Source organism: Desarmillaria tabescens (assembly GCF_030435595.1).
Source record: "Desarmillaria tabescens strain CCBAS 213 chromosome Unknown EV420scaffold_59, whole genome shotgun sequence".
NCBI classification, from domain to species: Eukaryota; Fungi; Basidiomycota; class Agaricomycetes; order Agaricales; family Physalacriaceae; genus Desarmillaria; species Desarmillaria tabescens.
Window position 1 is genome coordinate 37430 of NW_026848358.1, and position 19553 is coordinate 56982.

The following is a 19553-nucleotide window of genomic DNA, read 5'->3' on the forward strand; positions in this document are numbered from 1 at the left end:
TCGTTAGAATGCCCACCTCGACATAGGTCGGTGGGCATCACTGAGATTTGAAGTGTGGAACCATCGCCCCGCCTGATTCCTTGACTTGCATTTTGCCTCTACACCATAACCGCCTCCGTGACCGTGGCTCATTCAAAGTCCTTTTGCAGGATGGCCTCCTCAGGCCAAGCGTCTTTGGCAGACACGATATGACATGATCCCAAGCTGTTACTCAAGCTTGCCAAGCCGCACAAGCGTAAGTTTGTTTCAGACCCTTTTTTCTTTGGAACATGACCTGAGGCGTCCATGATGGCCTTTGTAGCATTACGGGCATGGGATGGATTGCATGGCGCACTCGTCAACGACAACATATTCATCACCTCTCCGAATTGTACTGGCCTGTACTCCCCACCACTTGGTGTGAACCGAGAAATGTGGATGTGGGAAGATTTTAGGTATGGTGTTGATGACCCTCTGTCATGGCCCCAACCTTATTGCTGGACATGCCCTCACCTGGCTTGCATGTGACTGTGCCCTAGGGATGACTCTGATCCCGACGTTCCTTTGTTTGAGCTCCTGTTGTGGGAAGATTTTGAAGAACTGGACCCATCATCGCTCATTCGCAGGCCTGGTTTTTGGTGCAGAGAACATAGATGCGTATTCCAGCAATGTTGTTGGGCAATCCTCGGTGGTTGCGAGGGTATTCCCCATGTAGATGAGGCTGCCAAAGCAGGAGCTAACAGGGCAGATGAACTCCTAGGATATGCAAGGATGTTTCTGGAATGCCTGGACGGTCTGCCCCTCACATTTCACAGGCTGTGTTTGTGCATAGCTGAAATGCAACGACTGATACTTGAGGCTGAAGCCATCAAGTTCTTCTTTGGTACCATTTGCCCTTCATTCCTTGCACCTGTATCGGAGCACGTTCCCAAGCCTGATGCGGACTTGGTTGGTTGCATCATGATGGACATCAGTGTGGCACAGCAATTTCACCAGGCAGGAGTGCCGGTGTGGCTCCTGCGAGCCCTTGATACCCTTCCCCACACACGCATCAATGCAGTGGGAAGGCTAAAGACAGCAGAGGGCCGTCTTCATATGGGACCTTGTCCCCTTCGTCTCCCTTCAGTTTACGTAGGAGGCGCTGGTGATGAGGAAAAATACCTGGCATTCAACAGGTTTACCAGGTCCCACCTCGGGGCACCAAATCTGTTGTTGTGGAGTCCAGGAGAGCTTCACTCAGAAGCTTCTTGAGTACCAGAGCATGGGAGTGTGCAGTCGTCTCCCGCCCGGGAGGTTTGCCTACCATGTGAGTGTATATCCACTATAAGCGACACAGGCTCTCTGACTGACTACATAGACAACCACACGAGCTGTTCTCGTAAGGGTAACTTGAAGCCCCAGAAGCCCAACAGTTTTGCCCTAATTACTCATGAGCTCTTACCAGGACATCTGCCCGGCATGGAAAGTGGGCCTTAGTTCTGTCGAACGCAAACAAGGAATGTATAAATGTCCCAGCAGCACCATTGCACCTTTCCTCGGGCCTGATCTATTTGCCACCATAGCAGATGGGACTAAGCTGGATGAGCGCACTCAGTACCTGGCTGTGTCTCCGACCAGGCCTGCTGGCCATGCAAACAGCCTTCGTACACTTCTACCAGAATGAGCCACCAGATGTGGAGGGCAATCCTCACCTATGACTGGGTGGGCCAGTCGGACATGAGAGATAGGATCAGAGAGAAGATTACCGATCGAAGGGAACTAGCATTGAAATTCCTGGAGGGATGTTTGGGAGAAATGTCTGTTGAGGCCCATGGAATCTTGGTGGAAGGCAAATGGCAAGGCATGCCCATCAGAGATGTCTCCAGGGAAGACGTCCATGAGATACACTGGGAGCTAGCCTGAGTTGGGGTTCAGACTGGAATTTTTGTCTCTGGATAGGCATTTGAGGGACAGTGAATACAGAATCAGCTATATGGAAGCATCTTGTCCATTTAGGCCACTGCTTTCCCCTCAGATGCCATGATCGCTGTTGGGTGGTACACCTATCGGAGGCTCACCGCGGTATCGGCGAAACCTGGGTGGATGCGTTGGGCTCCGTACTTATGCTCCATGCGTCAGGTTATGAGCAAATGGAGAGGTTGTCCTGCATCCATCTTGTTGGACAAGAGCAGATACACAGGAGGAAATGGTGACATCTTTGGAGCAAGACCTTGCCTCTTTTTACTGTGACAGTTTCTACGTAACTTTTGGCCATGCACCCTGTTTGCCACGTGTGTTGACACACACATCCACGGAGGGGAACTATCCTGAGCATGCAATGCCCCTCTCGACAGCTGGGGGCTACTACAAGGATGTCACAGAGTGGGAGGCACCATACTAAGTTCTAGGCCTGCATACTTAGGCTCATCCTTCATTTCCAATGATTGTGTTCAGCATGCTAGCATTCAGATTTATGAATATCGTGATCAATATTTTGCCAAAGTGGTTATGTAATATGACATGACGTGACCAATGGACTGGTTGTGTGACATGATATAATGCAATATGACTAAATAAGCATAATGAGCATAATGATTCGATCATCGTCGAACAACCAGAAGTCCAAGCAAGCCTCAAAATTGGGGAAGAGTGCTGTTGCCTCTCCAGCAAGAAGGCTGCATAATTTCATGTCGAGCTTGAGCCTGATGATATTGAAGCAAGTGCTTGTGTGCAAATACTTGAGAAGGCGGTTGGAATTCATCTGGGGCATGCAAGACGAACTACAAGAACCACCAGGTGCAGAGGACAATCACATATCTGCGAACCTAAAATAAGCATGATGCATGCACCTTGATCTTCTCCTCGGGTACTGCAGGCATATATGGCAGACTGGTCGCCATCACCAGGAAGCGTGGCCCGCAGCGGTCCAAGTCTTGTTCAAAGTATTTCCGCAATTTATCAGTGATGGCTCGGGTGACGCATTCATAAAGGGGGAGATGCCTGCCATTGGGCTGTGTCCCATAACCCCAATCACACAGTGTTGAGCAAAAGGCATCTGTCCTGACGCATCCATGGTCAAACTGGATAAGGTCTAGAAGGTCCTGAGCTGAGTGGATGCTGCAATCATACATCCTGTGAAGATACAACAAGAGATTCTCCGGTTGGGGTAGCTCTCGGTGGAATAGCAAAGGCTATGATAATCTCTGTTCACCAATGTTACTGGCACAAAGACAGCTGCAGAACTTACCAGGCCTCCAATGTATTTGTCATGACTGAAATTGTAAGAAAATCCCTCCTGCATGGCGTTAAATCCATTGCTCTGGTCTGCCATCGGATGGGACAATAGAATGAGCTTCAGCACCAACCTATTTTGGAGTTGTGACTTTTCCAGGTCAGGTTTCTTGAAACCGACATCGTAAGGCTGGGGAGAGGATATTTCATGGGTGATTGTGTAGTGTGGTGTAGCATGTTGGACTTACGGTCAAATGAGGATCACAGAAATGTGAAACCCACAGATACCTCTGATCTCTTTCATGTTGATGAGGTGGTTCCAAGGTCAGAGGGTCTGTAAGTTTACAACCGAACCAAGGTTGCATGAAATCTTTGGTAGCGGGATCCAATGCCTTGACAACAGGTCCTGTTAGAAGATCCAAGACTTTTGCCAATCCTCCTCGTGGAGTCAACAATGTGAGAAAGAGAAACGGAGACACCGGCAGCGGCGGCATGTGGAAGGTAACAGTGCAGAGAGTAAGCAGGAGACCCTGTGCTCTCCACAGACAAGTTTCCATCATGGTGCAATCTCTCATGCGAAAGGTAGCTGTGAAGTAATTGGAGCCATTTGGCAAGGAAGTGTATAGATTGGTATTTTCAAGAGCCTTCTTCAATACCTCCCTGAGGACCATTTTATTGATACCGTCACCATGGCTCCGGCTCTGGAGTATGATCATCTTCATGCTCCCAAATTTTGCCAGCTCATCCCAATTTTCACAAAGGATGTCGGAGGAAGGAAATTGGGGTGCTAGAGGGCCCTCTATCTTCTGCAGAAACATCTCATTGTCCTTGTCCCATGCATTCGTTGCATAAAATCTACAGAGTTCAAGCACTGCATCGGCGAGAGATTCGACATTTGGTCCCTTCAGGCACATTGTGTCGGGGAGGAGGGAGATCATGGTCTCCGACAGGCGGGAGGTGTATATGGGTTGACTTTGTGCCTGCTGAAGAGGCTCTGTGCATGCCAAGCTCAAAATGCAATAGCGTAAACACACTAAACACACACACTCTCACACTCACACACACACAGAATCTCAGTAGTTCGGGGGAGATGTGCAATACAAGCACACAATAACAATAGACTTAAAAGACGTCTTGTGCTCTTCAAGATATAATAGCGCGCTAGCTCAAAAGAATTCTCTAAGCCCAAATGCTTTTAGGACAGGAGGTGAGCGATATGTATTGCTCGGCCTCGAGGCGAAAGTAATATTTCACAAGCCCACAAACGTCCCACAAGAATGTACAACCCTCAATTGATGTTGCGTGCAACACACAGATGGCCACAACCCATCAAACAAACTACACACGACTTAAAGCCTCGCGCTCTAAGCAGAAAACACTTCAAAAACCTTTCGTAGATCCACAGGGTTCAAACCTATGCGATCCAGAGACACAGAAACACAGAAACACATCCACAAGCCACAGGGTTTGGGCCTATGCTGCTTGGGAATAAACCAAAAACCCTCAAAGAGTATTGACAAGCCAAAGGGTTCGAACCTCTGCCACTTGCAACAACTCAGAATACGTTCCGCAAACACAAATGCACATTCAAGTTATCACAATACAATATTTCTCCGAGTTGAGCGCAATCAATTACTGTCCAGAATCAAGCTAGGCATCGCACATGAGCAAGGCATGCCTCGCGACCTCTCAAGCATCTCAAAATAATTCTAGATCCAATAATATTCTCTCGCTCGAAGCTACAAACACAATTCCTTTGGTTGCACACTAGGCTCTCTGCTACGTGTCACAACTGCGGGGGTTCGAAAGCTTCCTACCTACTTCTAATTACCGTGCTTTTATCTACAGCTAATTATATAAATAGAAATATCGAAAATAGATACACTCCACCCCGGAGCCATTTCCTCTCTGTGATGCATCAACCGCATGGTCACTAATTAATATCCTGAGTCAGTCATCTGAGTTAGGGCTTGATAACATGCTGCTCTTTCTGCTTGGCAAGGTCTAGAGTTGCCACACCATGCGGAATATTTCTCCTAATTGGCTCCTTGTTTTTAATTCCTCTGTTGCACACATCGCTAGCAAGTTGGTATTTATATTTGGTTGCTGCACAACCTTTTCTTAGTTCAACATTTCATTCTGGGTACAGAGTTTCTCTCGTGTCAGCTGAAGCCCTCTCAGGAGGCTCGGACTGGGTGGTCCTTGGTTCTGAATGATGTCTCTCAGTGATTGCCAGATCGGCAGGGTTCGCACGTCATAGATCAATGTTGCACGAAGCTCTGTAATTATATTATCTTTTCAGTGTATTTTATTTGAGCGAGACACTGCTGAGGGATGCATAGGGTGTGAGTCAGGGCACTGAGACTCCACACTTAAATGACACCAGTGTGCTGCTCTAAGTCTAAGCCATGTGCTCCACTCGGATTATTTTATTATATGCTGCTCCTGCCTCAACAGGTGTCACTCCATGCCAGGTATGCACTCTAATATTACTTAGTGGATTGACACATGTTTGGATTCACAGGATTCACAAAATTACACGTATGAACGTGTTGCGCACGTGTCACCGCTCTGCATCACGAGGTTGTGGCCAAATTTCTCCAGCGTAATAAGGGGGGGGGCAATGGCAGTGGGGGCAGTTGGCTGGACGAGTCAATCAGTGAAAGGGGGCACATGCCAAGTCGATTGGGTGGCGGTGACCTGGAAGAAGCGGGCTGCTTGTTGGACTGTGTGTTTGGCTGGGTCACCATCAGGTCAGTCACATCACACTCTAATTGTGACAGGATCACATACCTGTGGTTCTTCCGCCAGTGAAGTGGCGTCATCGGTAAGTTGGGGACAACGAGGGATTCCTGCCGTAATCGTCAGCTCAGGGGCAAGATGATTGGGTGGCAAGCCTCTGCATGCACATAGGGAGGGCAAGGAGTTCTCATCAAAACTGCCGCCCCACTGTCACATGATGAACAAGAGATTGTGCATTGCATACTCTGAGAAGCAGGCATGCATTCCTCCTCTTACCGCATCAGGCATTTCTTGTGGTCCAAAATCGCCCACGTACAAGTTCCTGTTTTGGAGATTGTGGCAGATGGGGCCTCGGGTCGGAGCTGGAAATATTTTCCTGCGAGTTAATATCACCTGCAGTCAGGTAGTTGTGTGGTCAGACGTACCAATCACCAGGGTAAACTGACCAAGCACAGCTGAATGATTTTTGCCACGTTTGGGCAGAAACTTGGACTCCAGGCTTCCGTGGCGGATGAAATGGTCAATTGTGGCCTGACCCTCATTAATTTTCTTGTTGACAACAAGAAGAGATGGATCCCCTTTGTGGGACATGAGCTGTAGGAAACACCAGCCCATGTTTTGAAAGCTGAGATTAGCCAGGTCGTCAGTCTTGAGGCTGGGGATCTGGAGCTTCCCAGCCATTGCATTATGTGTGAGAAGTTTATCATGAATTGTCCTGTAATTGTCGTTAGCATTGGCATAGAAGGTGATGCAAAGATCAAGCTTTTGCATGTGCTCCCAAAACGGTGCGACGTCAACATGCTTGAGATGGTATATGTCAGACTGGGGGAGTGGGTATCCAGTTTGAATGCTAGGATCTGCATCCTTGATGGCTTGTTGACGATGCTCTGGACTGAGAAAGGGATAGATGAGGACGTGACATGTAGGTGCTTCGCCATGTCCCCATGCCATTCGCATGGTGGATGCTTTCTTACACCCTGTCATGTTGGATCCAACGAAGGCGGTGTTTCTCGATGATGTGGGAAGCATTCCAAGGAACATGTTCAAGTTGAAGCCATGGGATAGCAGGCCAGCGACGGACGTTTCTGGTCTGACAAAAGGTTGGGAAAGAGTGACCGCCTGAGTATTGGGCCTTGGGGTGTTTTCCTGAAGCAGACCAGTGGTGGTGAGCCTGCAAAGAGGTGATGTAGTGGCTACCGGATTGCGTCATGGGATGGGGGCTTGGATGCTGGTGGATACTGCTGTGGGACCAGCTGCTGATTGTGTGTTAGCAGGATCGGCCTGTGGTGCAGGTTTGGGACGTTGATGGGCTGTTTGAGAATTACGAAAGAGAGTGGACAGTGGGAGTGGTTGAGATTCGCTCTGCATGATAGGGGGCATTGGGCAGCAGTGCAAGATCTTGCAAGACCTCAGAGGAATAAAAATAAATTTAATTTAATTATATGTTATTTTCTTTTACCAATGTCAAAGATTTTCATAGTGCCCTGCCGGGAAAGTAATGAGATTGTCTGGTCTGGCTGTTGTGACCACTGTGACATGATTCGCTGACTGTACCTTATCGCTGTCTTTTTATGGTAGGTGAGCTACCAAATGGCTGTGCCGACCGAATTTTTTTCGTGTGAGATCGTGTGAGATCACATGTGGTCTCGTGAGATCACATGCAGTCTCGTGAGATCACATGCAGCCCCATGAGATCTCGTGCGACCTCACGAGACTGCACAAGATCTCATAATTTTGTCCAGTAATTCCAAGGGTACATGGTTGGATAGTCCCTGGTGGTAATCTCGCCTTGGACCGTAGACTAGGTGGCAACGGTAGCCTTGACAATTTGTTGTTGCTCTCGATTTCATCGGTATTTATGGCCATGTCCTTACAAATATAAGAGAAATCACTGCGATGTAATAGCAAGAGTTTGTATCACATCAATTCGTTCGCTGGACTCCGACTCAGATAGAACAAAATGATCTTGAAACACTCAGCCTACTGCGTTTTCCTAATGATTGCTCATGGACTGTGTCCCAGAGTCGGATTAAGCAATTGCGAGTCAGTCAACAAGGCTCTTTTTCGCATACTGCTTCACCATCGAGTCTCTCCATGGACCGAGTTCTTGCGGTATGGTCTTAATATGACCATCAGTGATTAGACACAAGGATTATCTTCTACATATCAGCATTGTTATATACAAACAATCATACTACTACGTTTTTCTCTCTTCCACAAACTTGGCAAAGCAGTCATCAGTTTCGAAATAGTCCAAATACTCATCCACAAAGAGCTCAACACGAATGCCCGCCACCCTCATCTCATGCAGATGCTGCATTTGAGTGATAACATCCTGACTAAGGACCTCCTCGTCAAGTATCTCAGTCATTATCTTGAGAGTCGTAAAACTTCCGGGACGTCAAGCCAGCCGTGACAATACCATTTTGAGAAGGCTGTCATCCTTGAAGATAGACACACCGTCAGGTGTACGCAGCCTCAAAAGCTGGAGGTTTGGAAGGGCACCAGGTTTGCCCTCCTTGAATGTCAGCTCTCAAACAACATCTCCTTGAGTCGGTGAAGTAATGGTGATGGTGAGTCTTGTCAATGACGATAACCACTGTTTCCATAAGCTTCTGAGAGCTGAAAGTGGTATTGGTATGAAGCAGTGGAATGCCTGCAGATTGCACTCTGGGCCCTTCAGAAAATGAAGGAGGTGCCCAACTCTGAGTCCAAGATCAGGGGATTCTATTTCTGGTCTAACTAGATGATCCATGCCGAGCTTGCTGCAAATGAGTAATTCTTTCAAGTTTGGAATGGAGAACCGGTCCAGAATACAATGAAGTCTGCCATCCAACACCAGCCTCTGGATATTATTATGGACGAAGGTGGGAAGGAGCTGTGCATTGGATCTGGGTGTAGATGGTTGGACAACTTGATCTTCCAGATGTGAGATGCGAAAATACAGGTCCTCCAATGCAGTAGTCTCCTTCCACAGCTAGCTGGTGACTATTTTGGGGTGGTCAAAATGTGTACAAAATGCATGAAAATGGTATAAAGTTTTGGCACCGGATTTTGCCGCATGAAAATTGATAATTCTAACTAAGCAATATACAACTAAATTATATAATCTTGCTGGTGTTTAATCCCCAGAGAATATAATCATTTTGCAGTGGCTAGAATGAAAGCAATGTTATAAATTTACTTGCACTTTGAAAACCTATTGTTTTGCCGTTTGGCAAAATGCAGGATGTGATCCGCATTTTGACTGATCCAGAATGCCTTATATAGACTGGTGGGCAGCAAAAGGCTGAATTTTGTCAGAAGTCTATATAAGGCATTCTGGATCAGTCAAAATGCGGATCACATCCTGCATTTTGCCAAACGGCAAAACAATAGGTTTTCAAAGTGCAAGTAAATTTATAACATTGCTTTCATTCTAGCCACTGCAAAATGATTATATTCTCTGGAGATTAAACACCAGCAAGATTATATAATTTAGTTGTATATTGCTTAGTTAGAATTATCAATTTTCATGCGGCAAAATCCGGTGCCAAAACTTTATACCATTTTCATGCATTTTGTACACATTTTGACCACCCCAAAATAGTCACCAGCCAGCTGTGTTCACACAAGTGTAGAAATCTGGCATGATGTCATCATCCAGTTTAGGTAAGCATTGTTACTTGCACTGTTATCCTGTACTAGCGGAGTCGACCAATTCACACTGTTTCACTATCCTGACGAGCGGGGAAAGGGGCACCACTCGAGCAAACTCCCACCACATGACAATAGGGTCAAAGAAGTTGACATCCTGGAGAAGGGGAGCCGATGAAAACAGATGACAGATGTGAGGGTTGTTCATATCAAACACTGCCAAAAAGAGGCTGTGTAGCAGGGGTAACCGACAAGAGAAGTTCTGAGTGGCTGATACTGGCCCTCCTATGATGAGAGTTATATGAGAATATCAATGAGAATGGCGAGTGATGTCTTCCGAAATGCCATCTCCATCATCACTTGGGAAAACTGGGCGATGGGGTATATCAGCCTTAAAAGGATTGATCATGTTTATAGTGATCCTGAGTGGTGAAACTCCGGATAGGGAGAGGAGACGGTTGCGCAGACTGCGTTGACCAGATGAGAGGTTGGAGTAGCGCAGGCTCACGAGACAGATGTCAGTCCATAAGGAATGGGAAGAACGGGTGAGAGCTCTTCAGTGATGACAAACATAACCGAGAACCCAGGGGATAGTTTTCACTTCAGGTTTGACCCCGACACCAGTGGACATCTGAAATATACATAGCAAAACGTCATTCGGAAGACGTCGAATGGGCGTGAATATAGATTTATGGTTTTTGAGATCCTGCACGGCAAGGTCTCGTTCGTGCCGGGGAGGAACATCGTGCAGCATAGCCTGCGGCTGGAGCCGTTCATTGTGGGAAATGATCTCAGTTTCGAGGAGGCATATGTGTTCCATTACTGATGCCGATGTCTCCCAGTCAAGGTCTTCTGATGACTTCCCCGTATGAAGGAGCACCATGATGTCGCTGCACATGATATGTGGCCCCACAGTCATATTTTCCTGAGTACACCGGTGTAAATGGTATTCAGAGATTTCCTGAAAACATTACATGAATGACCTGGGGTGAGCGAAGTTTACAGACAACAAACAGTAGAGTTATCTTATTCCATCGATAACAGATTATTATGATGGATGTCTGTAGGACCAGAATGAGCATTTCTGGCTAAAGAAATATTTGCTCGCTAGAGAAGGATACATACTTTTGTAAATATTCTCGAGCTTTTGAGGGCAACAATGCTGAGGATGATGAGAGAAAAAAAGGCAGTGTCGAAGAGAGAATTAGGTTCGAACTTTAAAACTTACGATGCACATGTTGACAACATATTTACCTGATATTCCCTAGAACATTATGTTCCATGCATGCCAAATGGTACCTGGCATAATTTGAGAAGTCACAGAACAAAATTGATATTGGCCAAAGCACACAAGCTTCGTATTAGGGCTGCGTGCCATCACCGTACTGTACGGTTTTCGGTAGCTGTTATACGGAATACGGACTGAAGCTGAACGAACCCTAATGGCTATTTGTACGGTACGGTGTATGGTTGTTCCATCACCATCAGGAGCTCCAATAGACGGCCATATGACATCATAGTACGGTTTATTTTTTATCTTACTTTTGACTGAGCCAAAAGTCTTTTTTAGGGCAGATTTATGATACAAAATAGCACCTTCAATTCCGTGGCTTTACTAACTTTACTCTTTTAGCTGTCTTATCAAAAATTCGGACACATTCAATACAATATGTGTGACTTTCCTTTAAGTCTTCGATTCCTCTAACCCTGCTCAACGTGGTATAATTGATTATAAGACCAGGTGCATTTTACAGTTTTTTTGACAGTCTTAAATGCATCTGTCTGACTTCTTTATAGCAAATCAATTTCATACTCGGGTACACGGTTGTCAATGGCCGTAGACGGCTGTAAGGTACCCGTACCGACGCCGACAAGGCATTCAAACTGGCCATACGGCACGGTATACGGATAGTTCCGTGACCGTCTGGGACAATAACTTTACGGCTGTATACCGTATACGGTACGGTGCGCAGCCCTACTTCGTATGTCCTCCGAAGTGCAATCCAGACGGTATAATTGTCACGCTCTGTCACAGACACCCAACCATCATAAAAAGGTTGTAAGCTACTGTCAAATGAAATGAGGGCATTTGAGTACGATTGTCGAACAGGTAAAGATGGAGACTTGAAATTATAATTGAATTTCAGCTTCGCTGAAGCACAGCCGCCACGTGAGTCCCAAAAAGGACAGTGATTTCGATTACCGCGATTTCTCCGATTTCTCCTGCACCGTCACGAACCGGTCCCAGGAGCCAGAATTTTCCAGTCGTGAAGTGCGTGGATCCATCAGAATCAAGATCCCTCCTTCAAAACACTTTAATCGCGTGAATAAACAGGATGTCCACTTCGACTTTCAATACGCTGTCTTCGCCCTCGCACAGTATGGAAGATTTGGTCCAAGCAACTAAGACGACGAAGCACCACTCTGTACGTGATACAGGAAAATCTGGAAATATCCTAACGTGCAATGCAGCTCAGCATCCCGCCTGAACTCATTGACGAAATCATCGATTACCTCTGGGGTGACAAAGAGGCGCTCATCGCCTGTTCTTTCGTCTGCCGACTGTTCTACCTCCGCACCCGCGTACACCTTTTACACAGCATCAGGCTGAAGCGCACCCCTGACGATTCGTTCTCCCAAAGCATCCTCCCGTACATCAAGAACATCACCATCTGTTGGGGTGCCAGTACGATCCCCAGCCTAACCCCATTCCTATCATCCCTCCCAAACCTAACCGCTCTCCACCTCGACAGTCTCCAATTTCCCGATCCATGGTCACTCCACCACCTCATCTGTCAGCTCCCCGGGTTGACGAGCCTCGAATTGAGCGCGATACGATTCCGGCAGGATTTCCTGGTCGAGCTCGGGAGCGTTGGTAGCGGGTTGCTTCCAAGGATCAACAAGATATCGATGTGGGCAATGTCGTTCCATATTTCCTTCATGGAGTTCCTCATCCATCGGCGAGAGCTACGAGCGGTATATGCAGATTCCCTGCACGAGCTTTGTATCATCTACCCTCGTGGGGAATACCTCCCCTCGATATGCGCGTTTGTCCGTGCAGCGTCGAGGTCATTGAGGAGCTTGGATATTCGTATCCGTAGAGTTGGTGAGTGAGGCGCATTATTTTCTCTATAACATGCACTGATGATGGTTTCGATGAATGAAGAATACGTAATGTCGGGATGGCCGGCTCAGCTTGACGTACTTCCCCTGACGATGCCGACCTTGAAGATCGAGATGGAGTGTAGTCAACGTGGTTGGCATATGAAAGCCATGAGATGGTTGCTCGATTCTCTGACTGGCGCTGATGAACCCATCATGGTGGAGACACTTATGTTGGTGGTCGTTCCTCCCACGCTTTATGATGGCCACACTATGGATGACGGTGATTGGGTGAGGCAATGGTCAAGGTTAGATGAGATCCTATCAGGCCCAGACATGAAGGATTTTCAACGGTTGAATGTGGCATTTAAGCCTCACGTTGATTACCCTTCTCCCTGGGACGAATCGCATCTCATAGAGTGGGTCCATAAAACGCTCCCGCTCATGGATAAGAGAATCATGTTCGATGTAGATATCGTCGAGGATACAAATTGAAAGAGTTTGTTAATGATTCGCAACTTAGCGTAAACTGCGAGTCTGATTCTTAGCTTGGCAGTGGAATAGCACATTTTCTCCTCGCGTTCAATATTTATCCGACGACGAACTTCCTTCCGACGGATCGATCGATGGCCAGGCCTTCAAAAACTCACCACGGCGTACTTGAACCACCCACTCGATAATTCGACAAGGAGAGCTACGATTCGGCAGGAAGCTTCGAATGACAGAAAAACTCGAAATGTTATAGGTATTGACACGTTTGCTACTATCCAGCAATATTGTTTTATCCAACTATTTATCTAAGGAACGAATATATTGTACAAGATCACCAAGACGCTCTGAGCCACAAAAAATTGCCTGCCTCCTTAGAGGCCATGGCGCAGCCTGTTTGAAGAAAATATAAGCGTATAATTAAATTGAAAGACAGCGTTACTAACGAAATCACTGTCCACGAGGAAGAAATGGGGAGATGACTGGGGAGCCCGTAATGACCTGCCTACCCGCAATAATGGTACCATCATCGCGAGGAAGGACTGGGGAGATGATTGGGGAGATGGTGACAACCTGTCTGCCCATAATCATAGCACGGGGAAGAACAGGAAGGACTGGGGAGATGGTGGGAGAGCCCGTAACAACCTGTCTGCTTTCAATAACACTTGCTTCGTCGCCGGTCGGAAGGGTAGGAAGGACTGGGGAGATCGTAACCTGCCTGCTAATAACATTTGATTCATCGCGAGGAAGGGCCGGGAGAGCTGGGAGCGCAGGAGGAGCGGGTAGAGCTGGAAGGGCGGGTAGAGCTTGCCTTCCTGTAAGCGCTGGAATAGCTGGAATCGCTGGAATCGCCGGAGGAGCGGGAGGAGCTGGCGGGGCAGGAGGAGCCGGGAGAGCTGGAATCACCTGCCTGCCTGTAAGCGCTGAAATCGCTGGAACGGCCGGAGGAGCGGGAGGAGTTGGTAGAGCTGGAAGGGCGGGGATAGTCTGCCTGCCCGTAATAACCGCACCCTCATCCGATTCATCACGGGGATAGGGAATGGGGGGAGGGGTAAGGCAGACGACAGAGTCAGGGAGGAGTGTAGGAATCTCCCTGGTCATAATATCATTACGGGGAAGGATGACAGGAATGACGCCGCCGCTGGCAAGGAGAGGTAGGGCCAGAAAAGCAGAGACAGAGATACGAGCGAACATGGTGAAGTGAGATTAACAAGCTGTACAATTGTGAGGGCTTGAGAATGAATACCTGCTGGTTTAATCCCTCTCTTATAGCTTTTCGAGTCGTCTCCTCTGGGCGATGGAGGTCATCAGTCATGGAGTAGAAACAAAAATACAGGTCTATGAGTGCCCAGGACGAGTGGAGGGGAACGAATGACGCGTATGACGCGGTCAGGAACTGTGAGCCTTGTTTAACAGTATGTTTCGTGATGCGAAGAACCGAGCAAGGGAAAATCAGTCAAAAATAGTCCCTTATCACGGTGTCACCCTTCTCTGACCATCGTTACCAGTGAATGGGCTCGTTCGTGCAAAGATAGTGATCAGGCTGCAGTTTGCGAAGATCTAGTTTCTTGGATGACGATTGATGTTCCCCGCCGCTATCCCGCCTCGTGTCGTTCGTTGGATGCAGTGATACTATTCGAAAAAGACCACCTTCATGCTCATGCAAAGTAACGTCGAGAGAAAAAAGTCCGATGCTTTGGCACCAGAGTCGATCTAAGCGTGAGCCATGGACACATCCAGACTGTCAGGCACAAATGGCGGACTATGTCTTCTGTGCTTTCGCTGCGGTGCCGAGTAGGTGGCGTTGCAGCCTATAACTAGTCAAGAATGGCTGAATCTGTATTTCGAAGCATCTCGCGAGACTTAGGAGCCAGAGCATGGGGCCGGACGAACGTTTCGTGATTTCTGTATTCGGGTATGTACTTGTCAAACATTATTCTTTGCAAGAACATTGACGCAAGGAGTGGTGCTATACCTAGCTGGATACAAACTGTCGCAGCCACCAAGAGCGAACTTCTTCAAGAGTCCAACGGCGGAGGGGTTGTTGATGACAAACTCCTGAGCAGTTTCTGCGTGCCCGTTGATCGCAAAGGTTGGAAAATAGACGTGATCAAGATGGTCCGTGTACTCAGCTCTCCGAACCTACACGGTCTGTCAGCAATCGTCAAGAACCAGAGTGAAATGGCCGCTTACATCCCTACCGCAACGGAAATGTCCGCCAACAGACTCGCCGATTGGTCTAATGAATACACTCATTCCTCCAGCGCCTTGCCGTATCTTTTCATAGCCGTTATGTCCACGTCCAGCTCTTTCTGTACATCATCTGGGAAGATTACTTAGCTCCCTAGCTGATGTGTTCTACATATTCGTCAATGAATTGGTAAACGCCAAGTGACGCGATACCTGCATACCTCGAACTCTAAACCGAGTGTCCCACCCCATGAAGGAACCCATCCTGGATGCGGAAGTGCTCCAAGCGTTTGCGATGAAGAGACCAATAGACAAGAATAACAATGGCTTCAATGAGCGAGAGTCAAATGGGAGCTTCCGAGTTGGTCGTAGAAGATGAGTTGGATAGAGAATTTAGCGGCTCGTTCGGGGGAGGTAGTCGTGGGATGAACCTGGAGTAGTTATCGGTGAGAGGAATTTCAGCAAGTACTAAACAGGACTTACTTGGTCCGCCGTGCTACAACCAAACGAGTACATGTACAGCTATCGAGGCTGTGGAGGAACTTGAGTGATCCGGCGGACGGTCATGCGTGGCCTCAAGCGAAATCCTTGAGTATCCATTGAGAGAATCCAGCAAGAATACCTCCCTTCCATGCGAGTGAAATGGGGGAGTTCATGTCTGAAAAAGTGCGCCTTGTTTTCTGAAGACTTCTGCCTATATACTAACCGTTTTCAGGACGGCTAACAACAAGTATTGTGTAAATGTACGCACCAGAATGCCTAGCAAACTTAAAGCATCACCATCTTGCCCTTATGGGGACTTCAGGTAGGCGCCGCTACTTCCAGCATAAAAATAAGTGAAAAGATGAAAGTACTAGTGCCTTGACGGAGGTCGAGTCGTCGGCGGAGGTCGAGTCGTCGGCGGCAGTCGTGGTTCAGATTCGAAGCTATGTTGGTCCGCCACGTTCCGGACCGCTCTCCGATCACCGGCGACTTACTTCGCATCCGAGTCTGCTCGGGTTTGGAGTCGCACATATCTCTAGTTGAAGTCACTGATTATTTGCTAGAATATGCCTTTTGCTCTTTCGGAGATGCTCTGACGCGCTGGCACGCTTTGGTACTGCACCACTCCAGTGGACCGCAGTACTTATACGGACACGGTGAATTTCGCGTTTAGTATACGATGCGTTCATGCGTTACTTAGAGGCAACGGTCACTGGGAAAGGTTAAACAATCAGAAACACGATAAATCATTGGCACATTTGCTACTCTTCGGCAATATTATTTTCTCGACCTATTTACTTGTTCTTCAACAGACGAATGCACTTTTAAAAATCACCAAAATGCTTCGGTTCTCCCCGGTACCTTAGAGGCCGACGTTGAGGGGGGTGCAGCCGAGAGAAACAACGCCGTTCTAAGGAAAGGTGAGCATAGAGTTAATCTGGATTAATGCTGTTACTGACGAAATTATTGTCATTGCAACAGACGACTTGATTGTTGCACTGGGTTCCGCCAACACTAATGACGGTGATGGGGGTGCAGGACAAACCGCTGTAGAGCATGAGCTACCGTCTATTGAGGATAATGGAAAAACCTACACATTGCCAGTGAGTTGACTGACGACGACTCCGAGGGAGTCCAAGAGGGATACAACGGGGGCACTCAAGTCGGTGGGCTAATAATTCTCGTCAGCTTTCGCATCGATCAATGGGAGGAAGACAGACTCACGCTCTGGGTAGAATCACAGCACTGGGCAGTACCAGTCGCGGTGCAAGCGGCACCGTCACCACCGCCACGGGGAAGGATAGTGGCGGTCGCAAGGAGAGGTAGAACCAGGAGAGCAGTGAAAGAGATACGAGCAAACATTGTGAAGTGAGATTAAGCAATTACGGTTGTGAGAGCTTGAAAATACTTGGTGCTTCAATCCCTCTTTTATAGCCTTCGACTGCCAGGAACGGAGGACGGTTCACGGTCATGGAGTGTAGCTGTGTGAGTACCCATGTCGAGCGGAGGGGAAAAGTGACGCTTATGACGGGGTGAGGACATTGGATCGCTCCAAGGTACATTTACATGAAGAGAACATCGACCAAGAATAGTCTCTTGTCACGGCATCAGCATTCTCCGAACATCTTTTTCAGTGAATGGGCTCGTTCGCGCAAGACATAGCCTGGGTATTATGGAGAGATGTTTTACGAAGATCTCGTATCTCGGGTGATGACCAGCACCGCGCCACCTCTGCTGCTCATTGATGACAGTACTGTTCAGGAAAGACCATTTTATTTCAACGCAGTTTCGAGAGAACCAGATACTACAAACTTATCTGCTATCCTCTTCCCATAATGTCGTGTTCATCAGTTTTGGGGAGAGCGTTCGAAGCCGACTTCTTCTGGCACTAGTGCCGGTCAAGGCGTTATGTCGTTATACGTCCATGCTGACTGGCTCCACCTTCGTAGCAGTGACTCATGTGTGGTGTTGGTTGCATACAACCTATCAATGGCCGAACCGGTCAGGAGATTAAAGACACATGATGTTCATAGAAGTCGGAACACGAGGTCCGACTATCATGACGCGAGGCTTCAGTTGGGTTATTATTCTTCTACATGAATAACAACCCAACAGAAGCCTCGTGCTCGTCGTCGGACATCAGGGTCGGGAGCAGACCCTGCAATTGTCGAAATTAGCGGGACACTGACAAAACCGTAAAAGCTAGTCCGACGAACCTTGATTTCGCTAATGAAGAGATACGACAGCGAGGTGTCGTCCTAAGAGAATGGTGTCCTCAGCATACGCGAAGCACGCGAAAAGGGTTGAGGTCGTTGATGATGAAGAGTCCGAGTCGTTTGATCATGGCAACAAACAAACCCTGCCTTACCTTCCGCCGCCACCGTGTCTGAGCGATGGATTCCATGAACGTCCTCGATGTTGGACTCAATGCTTGAGCTTGCGATATGCCATGTTCGTCTTGCGGGCTCTCCTCTCAGATGTTGGCCTTTCACACTCGGGCATGAGTTTCCCGCCCCTTCTAATATTCACAACGCCAAGGGATTGGGTGTAGTGCAAGCTTGTGGTAGAGACAGTGACTTTTTGCTGCTGACGTTCAGTGCTAGTGCAGAGGTCCAAGAATAATATCATTTTAATAACCCTTGAGAGAACATAGAGAAACAAGGAGAGACGTGCTCACCTCGTAAAGTGGTAAATGTTCAGAACACCAAGACCAGCAAATCGCCCCGCCTCAGGTACCATCATCCTGGGTATCATTGCCTGCGAGCCGGTATCAATGCATGAAATTGCCCGTAATTGTGGTTAGTGTTCGTAGTGAGACATGGGAAGATGTGGCGGACTTGTCGGGCCGGAAATCTAACCTTGGCTTCAACCACGATGACGACCGTTTCCTCTCTCTTCAACTATCTCGCAACGCGTTTATTCTCTCAAGCTTCAAGCTCAAGACTCCATATGGATTGCGACACCGCTTCTCCAGCTCCGTGTCCAACGTTGAAGAGGTCACGAACAGTACTGCATGTTATCGAGCTTGTGTCCGTCTCGGAGCTAACGCAGCACGGCTGACCACCGCCTCGCGCTATATTAAGGCTGAATTCAAGGAGATCACAGTCTTGATGTCAGCCACGTTCAGCTGGATGCTACTTCAGTCCAGGCTGCGAAAGAGATTATCGGGAAGGTCGAGGGCAGGCTGATACTCTCGTGAATAACACAGGTCTGTCTCGTTGTTTCGTCTACTTTTTATTGAAAATCATAATCCTCCCAGGATCAGGCCTTCAGGCTCCAGTGACGCGTCCGAACTAGAGCAACCCGTACCGTCCCAGTCGATGTCATCCAAAAAGCCTTCGAGTAACGCAAACCAGACTGCATGCTGGGACCATCATTTCAATCAAGAAGAGAAACTATGCCATAGAACGGATGGTATAAGCCGTCCAGACTTCGCCCTCTGATGTACATTTCCTAGCGATTTCGATGTTCCCGGTGCTGGACCTAGCTACTAAAGTTGAGGACGCTTCGACAGAGCAGAGTATAGCGATATTAATCGTGAATGACTCTTGAAATTATTCGGTGCGCTCTGTGTTCATTCGTCTCCCTTCCCCTGTTCTGAAATTCGCCCAAGACTCGCATCGCTGATGTCGACAATGGAAGGACTTGTCATGCCAAGGCGAAGAGTAATGGTACAAGCTTGCCGGCACCCACACGAAATTCCTTTGATCGTGTCAGAAGTC

At 47.9% G+C, this 19553-nt stretch overlaps 8 protein-coding genes across 8 annotated transcripts; 2 read left to right on the plus strand and 6 right to left on the minus strand.

The window, feature by feature from the left end:
- Positions 1-288: 288 nt before the first annotated feature.
- Positions 289-1881, plus strand: EV420DRAFT_1649274 (uncharacterized protein; the record flags this gene model as incomplete). Its single annotated transcript, XM_060478287.1, has 6 exons — positions 289-455; positions 519-1123; positions 1164-1285; positions 1337-1363; positions 1424-1572; positions 1638-1881. 6 exons carry the CDS (start codon positions 289-291, stop codon positions 1879-1881), a joined length of 1314 nt encoding a protein of 437 aa, XP_060324657.1.
- Positions 1882-2527: 646 nt separating this feature from the next.
- EV420DRAFT_1484988 (uncharacterized protein) lies at positions 2528-4127 on the minus strand (the record flags this gene model as incomplete). The annotated part of the gene is made up of 5 exons (XM_060470149.1): positions 2528-2633; positions 2740-2783; positions 2808-3149; positions 3206-3379; positions 3438-4127. The coding sequence occupies 5 exons, from the start codon at positions 4125-4127 to the stop codon at positions 2528-2530; spliced, it is 1356 nt and encodes a 451-aa protein (XP_060324658.1).
- A 1597-nt stretch (positions 4128-5724) lies between these two features.
- On the minus strand, positions 5725-7469 carry EV420DRAFT_1484989 (uncharacterized protein; the record flags this gene model as incomplete). The annotated part of the gene is made up of 6 exons (XM_060470150.1): positions 5725-5832; positions 5983-6138; positions 6248-6324; positions 6357-7102; positions 7129-7339; positions 7391-7469. The coding sequence occupies 6 exons, from the start codon at positions 7467-7469 to the stop codon at positions 5725-5727; spliced, it is 1377 nt and encodes a 458-aa protein (XP_060324659.1).
- Positions 7470-8121: 652 nt separating this feature from the next.
- On the minus strand, positions 8122-10929 carry EV420DRAFT_1576406 (uncharacterized protein). Its single transcript, XM_060474498.1, has 6 exons — positions 10693-10929; positions 10582-10628; positions 10144-10528; positions 9928-10119; positions 9647-9852; positions 8122-8908 (listed from the first exon to the last, which is right to left on the minus strand). The coding sequence occupies exons 3-6, from the start codon at positions 10463-10465 to the stop codon at positions 8465-8467; spliced, it is 1164 nt and encodes a 387-aa protein (XP_060324660.1). The 5' UTR covers positions 10466-10528; positions 10582-10628; positions 10693-10929; the 3' UTR covers positions 8122-8464.
- Positions 10930-11788: 859 nt separating this feature from the next.
- On the plus strand, positions 11789-13390 carry EV420DRAFT_1576409 (uncharacterized protein). Its single transcript, XM_060474499.1, has 4 exons — positions 11789-11993; positions 12040-12673; positions 12734-13168; positions 13226-13390. Exons 1-3 carry the CDS (start codon positions 11904-11906, stop codon positions 13162-13164), a joined length of 1155 nt encoding a protein of 384 aa, XP_060324661.1. The 5' UTR covers positions 11789-11903; the 3' UTR covers positions 13165-13168; positions 13226-13390.
- Positions 13391-13396: 6 nt separating this feature from the next.
- On the minus strand, positions 13397-14590 carry EV420DRAFT_1026844 (uncharacterized protein). The gene is made up of 3 exons (XM_060465376.1): positions 14405-14590; positions 13605-14299; positions 13397-13551 (listed from the first exon to the last, which is right to left on the minus strand). Exon 2 carries the CDS (start codon positions 14257-14259, stop codon positions 13609-13611), a length of 651 nt encoding a protein of 216 aa, XP_060324662.1. The 5' UTR covers positions 14260-14299; positions 14405-14590; the 3' UTR covers positions 13397-13551; positions 13605-13608.
- A 494-nt stretch (positions 14591-15084) lies between these two features.
- Positions 15085-15864, minus strand: EV420DRAFT_1484992 (uncharacterized protein; the record flags this gene model as incomplete). Its single annotated transcript, XM_060470151.1, has 4 exons — positions 15085-15300; positions 15352-15470; positions 15570-15702; positions 15832-15864. 4 exons carry the CDS (start codon positions 15862-15864, stop codon positions 15085-15087), a joined length of 501 nt encoding a protein of 166 aa, XP_060324663.1.
- A 734-nt stretch (positions 15865-16598) lies between these two features.
- Positions 16599-17436, minus strand: EV420DRAFT_1026996 (hydrophobin). Its single transcript, XM_060465377.1, has 4 exons — positions 17056-17436; positions 16926-17002; positions 16791-16878; positions 16599-16741 (listed from the first exon to the last, which is right to left on the minus strand). Exons 1-4 carry the CDS (start codon positions 17191-17193, stop codon positions 16694-16696), a joined length of 351 nt encoding a protein of 116 aa, XP_060324664.1. The 5' UTR covers positions 17194-17436; the 3' UTR covers positions 16599-16693.
- Between the last annotated feature and the right edge of the window lie 2117 nt (positions 17437-19553).

Coding starts and splice junctions, on each gene's coding strand:
- EV420DRAFT_1576406 (XM_060474498.1), bottom strand. CDS start 10,465: ATGTGCAGCGACATCATGGTGCTCCTTCATACGGGGAAGTCATCAGAA. Junction 10,120..10,143: donor AACTATCCCCTGGGTTCTCG/GTTATGTTTGTC, acceptor ATCACTGAAGAG/CTCTCACCCGTTCTTCCCAT. Junction 8,909..9,646: donor TTTCCCCGCTCGTCAGGATA/GTGAAACAGTGT, acceptor GTCACCAGCTAG/CTGTGGAAGGAGACTACTGC.
- EV420DRAFT_1576409 (XM_060474499.1), top strand. CDS start 11,904: ATGTCCACTTCGACTTTCAATACGCTGTCTTCGCCCTCGCACAGTATG. Junction 11,994..12,039: donor AGACGACGAAGCACCACTCT/GTACGTGATACA, acceptor CGTGCAATGCAG/CTCAGCATCCCGCCTGAACT. Junction 12,674..12,733: donor TATTCGTATCCGTAGAGTTG/GTGAGTGAGGCG, acceptor CGATGAATGAAG/AATACGTAATGTCGGGATGG.
- EV420DRAFT_1026844 (XM_060465376.1), bottom strand. CDS start 14,259: ATGACCAGGGAGATTCCTACACTCCTCCCTGACTCTGTCGTCTGCCTT.
- EV420DRAFT_1026996 (XM_060465377.1), bottom strand. CDS start 17,193: ATGTTTGCTCGTATCTCTTTCACTGCTCTCCTGGTTCTACCTCTCCTT. Junction 16,879..16,925: donor AGTCAACTCACTGGCAATGT/GTAGGTTTTTCC, acceptor CATGCTCTACAG/CGGTTTGTCCTGCACCCCCA. Junction 16,742..16,790: donor GTTGCAATGACAATAATTTC/GTCAGTAACAGC, acceptor ACCTTTCCTTAG/AACGGCGTTGTTTCTCTCGG.